This window comes from Schistosoma haematobium, chromosome 1 (assembly GCF_000699445.3).
Source record: "Schistosoma haematobium chromosome 1, whole genome shotgun sequence".
Lineage (NCBI taxonomy): Eukaryota > Metazoa > Platyhelminthes > Trematoda > Strigeidida > Schistosomatidae > Schistosoma > Schistosoma haematobium.
In genome coordinates this window covers 77,759,721-77,771,853 of record NC_067196.1, presented here as the reverse complement: position 1 = coordinate 77,771,853, position 12,133 = coordinate 77,759,721, and the positions used below count along the sequence as shown (strand labels likewise).

Genomic DNA, 12,133 nt, shown 5'->3' with positions numbered 1-12,133 from the left:
TAAATATTGTTAAAAGCTGTCTCATTTCAATGTGCCACTTTGATCTTCTATATATGGGTTTATTTTTATTGTCTCCCTATGTTTTAAGCTTCTAGTAACTTCGTTCATCCAGAATTATATCTATTTTAGGCACATAGCTTTTATTTGGTCTTCGCCTATCTCTTATATTTATACTCGGCAGATGTATGCTGTTTTCTAATTAGCACTACCATAAATAATTTTATTTTCATACACTTCTTGTAATCTCTCCTCTTGGTTTCTTGCTACGGCGGCTTACCGTTACACATATCCCATATTCTGGCTATACAACTTGTTATTAACATAAGCAATCCGGTTTCAAATCACATTGACCTATTTGATGGTTTTATTCACTGCTTTTCTTATTAGCGATGGTTTAACTTCTTCAATATGTTCTATTCGTTTCAAATTAATATACCTTTTAAGCAGAGTTAAATAGCAAGTAGCAGTGGGATTCTGTTGACGAGTCACAGACAAGACAAAATGAATACCCTGGATTCCACTATTTGACACTATCCTACTATGCTCAAACGTTCTTGTGACTGATTGTAATATCGGGGTAATACACTCAGGATGCATATCAGACAAAATAGACTGATCAATATTAATCATATACATTAACAACGAGAGGATTCAAACACTTACATCTGAATTATCTATATCATGAACTATGGTCTAACAAGTAGATTACTTAGCCCAAGTCGATATATAAAATAAAATGATCACAATTCATATCAATATCCTTTTTGTAGCAACCACAGAACACGAAAATGAAATCACTTTAGAACAGTTTTATCCTCACTCGGTAATGTATTATTTTGTATTCGCTCTTACTTTCACCGTCTGTTAATGAATAATTTTGCCTAGACTTATTCACTTGTTTTGTGAATGCATAAGTATTTGTTACATAATTAGTCAAAATGATAGAAGCATGATTTAAAAAATGAATAAAGTTGGTCTGAACGAATGTGTGTATTGGCAAAGTTCATCCCACTCATTTGTAAAGATTTGCAAAAAATATCTGGTAGAATTTCACCTTTGTTTAATGGTTATTAACGTGTGTTTTAATGAATATCATATTATTGAATATTGTTGAGTAATTTTCATCCGTCTAAATCCCTTTATATAAATAATATTTTTCGAACTAACGTTATCACTGGTTTAAATGTCCAAGTAATAAACACCACTAGACTAGTCACTTGTTGACCAGTTTGCCACTTTAGTTTCTTTGAGATGTCTTGTTTTCTCCAGTCTTATATTGTTTGCGTTACCATTGTCTGTTCCTAGTTATAGCGAAAAATCTATCATTCTATGGACGTTTCCGCCTACGTGAACAAAACTTACTTTCATAACCCTGATACTGTATACGCCAACAATCGATCAGACACGCAAAATTCATCCTTTGCCGATCAACTAATTATGAAATAAATCAGCTAAGTTCCACATGTTTTATGTGTTCTTTGCGTCATTCAGGCTCCAAAAACCCGCATAATTATACAACTGACATTCGTAGTACCAGATTGAGTAAAAGGTTTATGGCTAATTAACCATGATTTACAAATTACAAGAGATGTCGCGAAAGTTAATCAGTCAAACCAGAGTTTATAATTAATATACTATTAAAATGACTCTAACCGATCGCTTGAGAAATACAAATAGAAATGTACAAACTGATTCCCCTTGAAAATATCTTCTTAAATCTTATAATTTCAATCCCATTCCTCTCTCCATCTGTCGTACTGTAATCAATATAAGCCTGACGTGATTTCCCGTTTTTTTCAATTGTTTGACATTTACATAGATTAGATAAGATATTAAATGATGTTATTTAGGTCTTAAAATTCAGTTTTTAAATTATTTGGGAAGAAATACTATTAGTACCTTCAAATAGTATTGTTTACATACTGATTTTCATTGTATTGATTAATTGTTCATTAAGCATCACTCTAGATCAACTATTAGTTTATTCAAAGATATTTTACAATGATCAGATCGAAACATGTTACTGATGCATCTAATAGTTTTGCATTTTATCTTAGTCGTAAAGTAGACTACAATCTCGCAAGTCTGTTTAAGAAATTGGTTAAGTTAGATGGTGGTTGGAGGTAGTCGACAGGAAACCCTGGACCCGGGTTTCGTGCTACTTGACACTCGTCAGCAAGGTGTACCTATGATCTTGAGGGAACTGGTGCTCCCTGGCGGGTTCGACCTCGTGTCACTCAGCTTCACAGTCAGAGACGTTACCACTGAGCTATCCGAGCCGCGACCGACCTCCTGTAGGACTGAGATGTAATCACAATTGATTGGTCACTGGGTGGTGATCAATGTCATGCTTGTCTAGTCCTTATTAGTGCAGATCGAATGCTATCGATCACCATCTAATCTCAATATATAGTGCCCGCAGTGTCGAGTCACCTAGACTGGTGGCCACATTACAACATGATCGATAGCATTTGATCTGCACTAATAAGGACTTGACACGCATGACATTGATCGCCAGTCAGTGATCAGTCAATTGTGAAATTGGTTAAGTACTTTACATGAACTAACTTTCAATTCCTAGTGATGACTCTGAAGAGTTTATTGTTCATATTTACTTCTATTAATAAACTTATTTGTTATTTAATCATCTAAACATACTATTTTTGCTACTTTTGCAAATTATATATTGCATGCTTTCTAAAACATATTGTTTTTCTCCCACTTATTACCTTTTTTTCTCTGAACAGTCAATAACCCGTGATGAATTTGGTCAATATATTATAAGTTTACTTTTTAAATTGACTTCTACTGAATTATTAATTTGGTAAAAATCAGTAAAACTTACAAAATATGCAATAAAAACAAAACAGTACTGAAATTGTCAAGAATAAATTCAAAACCAAAATGAATATTGAACATTTAACTGACTTCTACCATCAGATATTGTGGTGTGTAGTGCTGATGTCAATAGATATAAGTAGTATGTATCATCAATCGAAAGTGAAATACCTGGTGGTGGAAGGTTAAGAAGATTGAAGGAAAGAGAACGAGAACGGAAAGTGATTGGTGTGGAAACGAAAGATCAATGATTTCTGAGACGATTGATTGACATTTTGCAAATGAAGTATTTACTGTATGAATCTCAGATTTTACTAAAACGTCCTGTAATTCTATATTCGAATACATTCGATTGTCCCTACTTATGTTCTTGTTCACTACAATACAATCTTGTTTCATTTGAGTAATACTAACACAGCGAAATTCAGTGTTCTAAAAATTAAATCTATTTACTTTTGTTGCAAACTTATAAATATTGTTGAAACAAAGGATACTCAAACAGAATGATCAATTTTACAATTAGGTTCATGTACTTGACGTCATAAGCTGCAGAGAAACCTACGAAGGATAGAATTACTTAGTCTTAATGAAATGATCTCTCATTAATTCTACAAATATATTTAGAAAAACAAATTTCACTCACTAGTACACACATGATGAATCAAATAGACAAATACTACTAAGAAATATAGTTTTAAGTAATCACAAAATATTTTTAATGTTGCAACGTTCTATAATTTGAACAGTTTATTCATTGATTTCTTAAATAATATCATTAGCATAAACTTCGAAAAGAAGTTAGGCTTTAGAATTTTGTTTTGGCAAGTTATAATTATTTTGTAAAAAAATAAGTTCTATTAACTGACAGTTTTTAGAAATGTGTGCTTATGAGGTTGTCTAAAAAAGACAAGACATCAAAACATTCAAATCAGAAGATAAAGTACTTTGGAAACCATCAGTATGGGGTTGTGGTGATTGTTACCTCTTTGATTGAGATAATGAATCGATCTATGTTATACCACCACTGAAAACCTGGGAGTACTGGATAGCCGTCTCGCCCTAGTATGGAACTCCTCAGTGGTGCGCACTCACGATTTCACAGGTGGGGTCTGAACTCGGGACCTTCTGTCTCGCGCGCGAACGCTTAACCACTTGACCCCTGATCTGGCATCCGACGGTGTTAATGTCGCGACCATCTTCCATTGTCTGGTGTAGATATCCATCTCTACCCAAGATGGATTAAACTCCATTGGTCACGGCTTCTCACTAGAACTTTGAGAATTCTCTAACGAAGCTAGTCACTAGTGGGCACATGGCAACTATCACTAATCAGTACCATGGTAGTCTAACATCGATCAATTAATGGTCTCAATTAAAAACTTTGAAAATCGTCATCCTGAACGACAAGTACTTTTAATCATTCCAACAATCAAATCATTATTTAATAAATGTGTTGTTTTCTCTGAAAATAAAAAGAATTCAAGTGCAAATTAATTAATCTTTTTTTTTACATTTTTGAATTCATTTTATTGATATAGAAACAAATAGCAAATATTATTATTGTTATCATTTGTAGAGGTGGATAATTTGTATGACTCTTATTACAGTAATCTCTTGTACAGCATTGATATGAATATTTACTGAACATATAGAACCAAGAATTTGCTTCACATACATCAACACAATCTCTAACAGTATATGGATAACCGTTAGGTTCAATTTTCTGTTCGGTGAATAAAAAGAGAAAATTATTTTTTTAAGTAAAAATAATTTTATAGAAGTTTTAGTAAATTAACTTCATAGATAATATGAAATTTACTATCTTTTACAAAGAATGATTATTGAAGGGCAGTTGGATACTTTAAACAATTCAATCTAATCATTGTTTTAGACATTGAGGTTTTGACTTTGAAAATCTTCAGGAGAAATTTTGAAATTTGAACCAGTAGTATAGTTATCCTTAAAGATAATTTTATTCTTATGGTTAACTTTATTGTTATAAGATTCTAAAGTAAATATCAAGTACTCCAGAAAATGTATGTGTATGTGTATTTCATTTGTGTCTCCATCAGATAAGAGACTTTGTTTTTCATTGTTTCAGTTCATGAGAAAGAAGTTAAATCCATGCATAGTGAACATAAACCAATTATTCAGTTTAATGTATTCCCTTATAACTCCTCAATGGTATTTATAACATTCAATATTAATGTTAAGGATCTGAAGGGGGGGTCAAATAGAAATACTTGATTTATGATTTATTGACTATTTTATTAATTGCTGTAAATATAATAAGCCATGGATGTAGAAACTTAGATTGACTTGTCTATAAGTCAGTATTATTTATGGGACAGGGTTTAATGAATTAATAATCTTTAGTATCAACACCAACTTCAATGATGATGATAATTGTGCTCATACAAAATCTGTCACTACCAAAAACGTTTACATGAAAAACCTTAGTTCATGGTGGAAATTACTCTCAAATTAAACATCAGTTTTCAAGAAACGACCTCAGTAAAATCAATAAAATATTTAAATGTTCTGCTTATTTCCATTACTTATTCAATGAATTATACAGTAAAAAATTGCAATATATTCCTTAATAAACAATTTATATTGTTAAATAAACAAGCAAATAAAACTACTGATATTTTAAGTTAGATTCAAAGCAAACGAAACTTACAGCACACCATCTACAGCCTGTTTTATTTCTAATTAAATTGGATCCGGGATTAAATGGTGTAGGACATGGATTACATGTGAAACAGCTAGCTGACAATGCTGTAATGATGAAGGGAGATTAATTATGGTGATGATTATGACTTGTAAAAGAAAAATATTGTTTTCTACATCATAATCAATTAAACTTAACTGTACTCTTTTTCTCGGTAACTAACTACTGTTTAAAAACACATTAAGTCGGTAAAAAACAAAAGCAGCTACATATTTTCAGTATGATATTTAAACAAAACTTACTGCGTATGAATAAGAAATCAGTCAGGAGAAATCATTTTCCATGGAACTAATGATTTTCAAAATATTAAAAATTCTCATGAAGTAAATTATAAAAATAAGATACATATCACTATATAGACAAGTATCTTCAATGTTTTTGATATTACATCAGGGTAAAATTTTGATTAGAATCAGTATTAAAAAGCAAAAATTATAGAAAATTAGGAAAAGACATTGGAAATGAATAGGACAAACATTACGAAAATCACCAAACTGCATCACCAAACAAACTCTAACTTGGAATCCTGAAGGGATGCAGAAAAGAGGAGAACCAAAGAACACATTACGTCGGGAAATAGAAGGAGATATGAAAAGGATGAATAACAACTGGAAAGAACTGGAAAGGATTGTCCAGGACAGGGTTGGATGGAGAGTGTTGGTTGGCGGGCGTCTTATGCTCTTCCACGAGGAGTAACAGGCGTAAGTAAATGAATGAGTAAGTAAAGGTTATCAATGATACATCATACAGTTTATTTTTTTCAAAAGTTTTAATTCTCATTTTCTGAAATGATCAAACTAAATAGAAAAATCATAAATACTTTGAGTTATTACTCTAGATCATTACAATACTTCATTAAGAAATACTTGTTGAACAATACTTCCTTACTAAAGATCACTATTAAAGGGTGAATAAACCTTGATATCATTAGTTTTTTAGGTTGTTGTTTCAATAAATTCTATTCTTTTAGATGGTTTTCTAAGGATTTATGATAACTTGTGAAATTAAAGTGTAAGACAATAACTTAAAAATATCCTTAAATGTGCATAGTGAAATGTTATAAAATGCTTAAATTTGAGAAATACAGTATACTAAAGTCTAGCTTAATATCAAGTTTGATCATTGGTAAAGATCGTTGATGAGTCTTGAACTTTTGCAAAACGGTTGTTTAGTGCTTTCTAATTTTCAGTGATTCTTCAGATAAAGTTAAATTTTAGTGAATGTTAGTATTCATAAATTCAATTTTTGTTCCACAATACATTCACAATTAATATGAGTATTTTTAAATGAATTGTACCTATGGTTTGACAGTGAGACAGTATCATATCAGTTTTGGTAAAATGTTCTCACCTACCACGTAAAAATTTTATATTTGATTGTTTCTTCTTAACTCTAAATGTCAAAGTAACATCATATAATCTAATGACGCTTATGACTTAAATGATTCTCTCGAAATGATATTAAGATGCAAACTTGAAACAACATTAAAAAAAGGAAATACATTTAATATATTTCACAAATTGAAAATCGAATATTGACAGGAAGTTGTGTAATATTCAGCTAGTGAAAAAGTGGTAAGAAGAAACTATTTGTCCACTTGATAGCAGATATTAAGAACTGAATAATTATAAGTTGTAATAGTTGCTAATTACTAGTTGTGAAAATAATTAGAAAGGAGTAGAAATAATAAAACAGAAATAAAAACAATAGATTATGAGAGATAAAAAAGCGAAGTTAAGATCATAGAAGAATGAGAGACTGAACATATTATTTTTATACGCAAAGATTAGGCTTAAACTGGTGGATAACAGTAACATCTACTTTACATAAGTTTTCTATTTGTATTCCAATTGAGTTAACACTTCTGAACCTATGTATAATTTTGAAGGTTTCTGGTGGAGTGGAGTTGCCGGAATTGGCTAGATATTTCAATATTTGTGAAGATTGCTTAATTTGTAATTTGTTTGATGAGGTAAATTTAACTAAACAAACACCATAAACAAGGAAGCAGTGAACAGTTTATTTGTTCCATCATGAGTTTATTCAAGACTACGGGACGTGACATGTATCACTTAATCAAATAACCTAATTTTACTTTGATAAATAACTAAAAGAAAGAAATAGCTTATATAATCCATCGTCTTAAGTCATTTATAACAGTTCATTCGAACATAGTAATCATAAATTTATCCGAAAAAAAGTCTTATTTCATTACTTACAGTCATCAATTCTCACCATAAATAAAAGGATTGTCATTACGATGCATGTTAAGAACTTCATAATGTTTTTTTCTTAGAAAATTGTTCATCAACACTGCGTATTTGAATATTTATATGAAATTTGTTTGCTAATATATTTTAATGATGTTTTTTTGTGTGATTGTTAATTGATCATTAGCTTGTCTCTACCAACCATATGTACTCGTTATCCTCATTTAATTACTTGAGTCCGTTAATTTAATTTTGATGAGAGTAATTCATTGAAAACAATAAACCAGTTTATCCAGTTGGCTAACATTATAACTTTTGAAAGGGTCAACTAGTTATATTGTTTTGTATTTGTTTACAAACGATATTAGTAAATAGACTTGAACTAATGCATATATGTACATATATATGCCAGTATGAATGAACAAATTAGTGATATGTTTCTACTTCAGTCTTAGTCACTTTTGGATAGACATTGAAAAAATTGAATTCATTATTAGGAGTAAGCATAATTTATTCTAAATTTTGATTAAACTACTTCTATGCTACTTTTATTCTATGTTAACTTTTAACTTCACTCTGAAATAGAAGTGTATTATTTATAAAATCAACGTGCATTACAATATAACTATGTGACATAGTCTTTTGTAGTGGCAGGAAATGGTTAGGAATTTATTTATCTATTTGAGCATTGTGTTAGCTTTTTGAGATTAATCAGTAAGACGCTACTTCACTCTCCTCTCCTATACACCTCGGGAAGTAAAATTCTCCAAGGGATTCGAACCAAAGCTATTCAGTGCATCAGTTAACAACATTTATAGTGAAATGTTGTTCTTTTAACTATCTAACTGAGATTAGTAAACCTTATTGTATAGTTGACGGGTGGGATTCAATAAACACTAACAACTATACAACATTAATAACTGCTGAATATAAAATAATAAGTCTGAAGAGGAAACTAAAAATAATAATAAAATATCAAAAATACAAAAGTGATAATAAAAACAAGCGTCGTTGCATTTTCAGTACATTTAATCAGCTTTTGAATTGAGTGTTTATCTTGAAAGACTATGAAGTGTAATGAATTCTGGTATTCCATGCAATTCTACATAAATAATCGAGGAAATAGAAAAGAATATTTACTGTTCATTTAAAAAAAAATTTTGGCCAGTAGTAGAATCCGCAACGCTTGTTCCGTCTTGTTTAAGACTTATCAGCTAAATATACTTGATTTCCAGGTTTTACGTTCACATCAAGAATCGAACTAAGTACCTTTCACTTCAAACGACCAACACATCATCCACTGAGCTACTGATTTCAGATTAACCTAAATTCAATCCAGATAATCAATAAAGAGATAACTCAAACATTTACTGTTTTTATCTACCTTAAGTAATTATAAGGAAAGTGAGGGTGATTAATACGAAATTATAGTTAATAATCGTAATTATTCAAGAATGCCATGGAAACAAGTTAAGGATTAGTGATTATGAAAAGGGACAGCGTAACATGCTAAGATTAATTTTCAGGTGAAACGTAATCAACAAGAGAATGCGTTTTGAACTTGAACCTCCAGTTTAATGTAGACTATTTACTTTAAAACATTAATTGTATCTAGTTCTTGATGCTCTCTGAACAGTCAGATAAAACAAAAGCTTAACATATTATAAATCAACCAAGTCCCCTCTGTTTATCCTTGCCATGTAACAACTGTACTAAATGGGGAAATATACGGAAAATATTGACCGTTTTCCATCATTTATGAAGATTTAACATCTAAAATCAACTTTGAATGCAGTAAGAACTGTACAGTGTCATTCAATAATTTTGTTATCAAACAACGTATTATGGTATGAATAGCCAAAATAAAATGAAAACCTGGGGTGTCCGAAAAGTATCTGTCAGTTCTGAAGTTTGCGCTATGGTTTATTGTTATGGGATGAAAAGAAAGGATGAACATTACTGTAAATGCCTATTGAGGATGATTCGTATCTTCGAAGCAATAAAAATGGGACCGGAAGTTGTAAAGTAAAGTACACTTTCAAGCAAAATGTCTTATTATTATTGTGTCAAAATCATGGCAACATGCATAAAGAAAATTTTTTAGTTATTATTAACGTCATATAACACAAAGGAAGTTGAAAGAAAACCTGGGTTGGAATAGGATTCCAACCAGTAGACTAAAGATCACGAACTTCAACTTCTACTCATGCAACTGAAAAATGCCAATGATACCATGGTCATAACTTCACTTTAATGAAATTCTACTAAACGTAGCTTCAGTATCCTAGCGAAATCTTTGTTTTGTGTATCTTTTAACTGTCCAGGTATTTCAATAAATCATTTTGTTCTGAACTAATTTTAATTGAATAATCAAGTATTTCAACCGTGTTTACTCACCAGCTTTCATTGGATGTTATTAACTTCTTACGACTTTAAATACAGGAAAACCCTAACAAAACACTAGTTGTCGGCATATTCCCTTCCATTTTTATCCATGGGAGTGACAACTACATCTGAATTCTTGGATCATATATATAATTAATGAAAAATAGTTGTACTAGTTGAGTTGGTATGATAAATTTGTGACTAAAGATAAGTGAGACATAATTTGTTCAAAAAGATATTTTAAGATATAATTCGACAATTTGCTTTCTTACGCCTGTTACCCCTCAAGAAGGAACGTAGACAGCCCACCAGCATTCTCCATCCAACTCTACCCTGAGCAATCTTTTAGAGTTCTTTCCAGTTGCTATTCATCTTTTTGATATCTGTGCTTCTGATTCTCGACTCAGTGTGCTCTTTGGTCTTCCTCTTTTCCATTACCCTCAAGATTCCAAGTTGACGCTTTCTTTGTGTTATAACTTGTGGCCTGTGTGCCCTTTTGATGGATAACGTAACGATACCGCCAATTAAGGAGCAGTGAATTATCTATCTTACCAGTGACGCATAAAACCCATACGAGCAGTCTAGAGTCCTTATTGTTTCTGCTTTCCGCCTAGCCCAGCTATTCAAGCCCAGAACACCAATCTCAGGCCCTGCAACATGAATCATTTATTTCAAGTATACTGGATTTATATACCAACCAGACAGACCACATCGTGCCATAAAACAAAAAAATAACATTTGTACAAGAATTAGCCGAATGTGGCTGTGGATGAGGGAGGTAGTAATTAATAGACAGGACATAATTCAAGAATGGCAAATCGTATAGTAATAGTTCATAGGTCAAAAAAAGCTCATAATAAGTGGGACACGGGTATGAATGGTTTAGTCACATAACAATTATACGATAAAAATATACGCATAGTATTTGTTCATAATGGATCCCAAACGTTGCCATTCATTATACTTATCGGGACCTAACACTTTGTGATGTAGTTTGATTTCCGTAGTGCACGTCCTATCAACTTGCAATGTCTTTTCCTAATTTCCTCTCAAGCTGGAAGCTGGTTTGTCCTATCCCACAATAGGCTGTTACTCATGGTATCCAATTAACTAACATCTTACGTAGACAATTGTTTATAAATACTTGTACATTTTTGATGATGTTTGTAGTAGTTGTACAAGTTTCAGTCGCGAAAAGTATAATTATCTTGACGTTCGTATTGAAGATTGTGACTTTGATGTTGGCCTACAAAACGGTTGTTTTGAGTTCCATATGTTCTTCAACTGTATGAATATTACCCTCACTTTATCAATCAATACCATTACATTCGCATCAGATCCTTCTTGTTCATTGATGATACTGACCAGGTATGTGGAAGTTCTCGCCTGTTCCAGAGTTTTTCCATCAAATGTGACTGGGTTAATGTTCTCTGTGTTGTATTTGAAGATCTCGCTCTTTCCTTGTGTATGTCGTGGCCTAGTGATGCAGAGGCTTCTGCTACACTAGTTGTCTTCATCTGCATTTGTTGGTGTGTATGGAACAGAAGAGCCAGGTCATCTGCGAAGTCTAAATTGTCCAGTTGATTCCGAGCTATCCATTGTATTCCACTTTTCTCCTCAAACGTCGAGGTCTTCAACACTCAGCTGACCACCAGAATAAAGAGAAAGGGTGATAGTAACAGCCTTTTCTGACTCTGGTCCTCACTTGGAATGCGACTGTCAACTGTCCTCGATTCGACTATTTGCCGTTTAAATATACACTGAAAAAAAAATTTATTGTAACCTTGAATCAGTGATGTTGAGAATTTCTTACTGCAACAAAATGTAACACTAAATAAAGTAATTATTGTTATTAAAATTTGTGTTTGCTAATAATAACCGTTTTTTTAATGAAAGCACACATAAAACTGTAGCATGTAACTTGTTAGATTAGTAGTGTATTGATTAAAAAAAACTCCATTCTCTA

General features: G+C 31.7%; 1 protein-coding gene across 1 annotated transcript; it reads right to left on the bottom strand.

The window, feature by feature from the left end:
• Positions 1-4,322: 4,322 nt before the first annotated feature.
• Positions 4,323-8,143, bottom strand: MS3_00002167 (uncharacterized protein). Its single transcript, XM_051209737.1, has 3 exons — positions 7,792-8,143; positions 5,522-5,619; positions 4,323-4,561 (listed from the first exon to the last, which is right to left on the bottom strand). Exons 1-3 carry the CDS (start codon positions 7,850-7,852, stop codon positions 4,346-4,348), a joined length of 375 nt encoding a protein of 124 aa, XP_051075195.1. The 5' UTR covers positions 7,853-8,143; the 3' UTR covers positions 4,323-4,345.
• Positions 8,144-12,133: the final 3,990 nt, after the last annotated feature.

Coding starts and splice junctions, on each gene's coding strand:
- MS3_00002167 (XM_051209737.1), bottom strand. CDS start 7,852: ATGAAGTTCTTAACATGCATCGTAATGACAATCCTTTTATTTATGGTG. Junction 5,620..7,791: donor TATGGTGAGAATTGATGACT/GTAAGTAATGAA, acceptor TCATCATTACAG/CATTGTCAGCTAGCTGTTTC. Junction 4,562..5,521: donor CAGGCTGTAGATGGTGTGCT/GTAAGTTTCGTT, acceptor TTCACCGAACAG/AAAATTGAACCTAACGGTTA.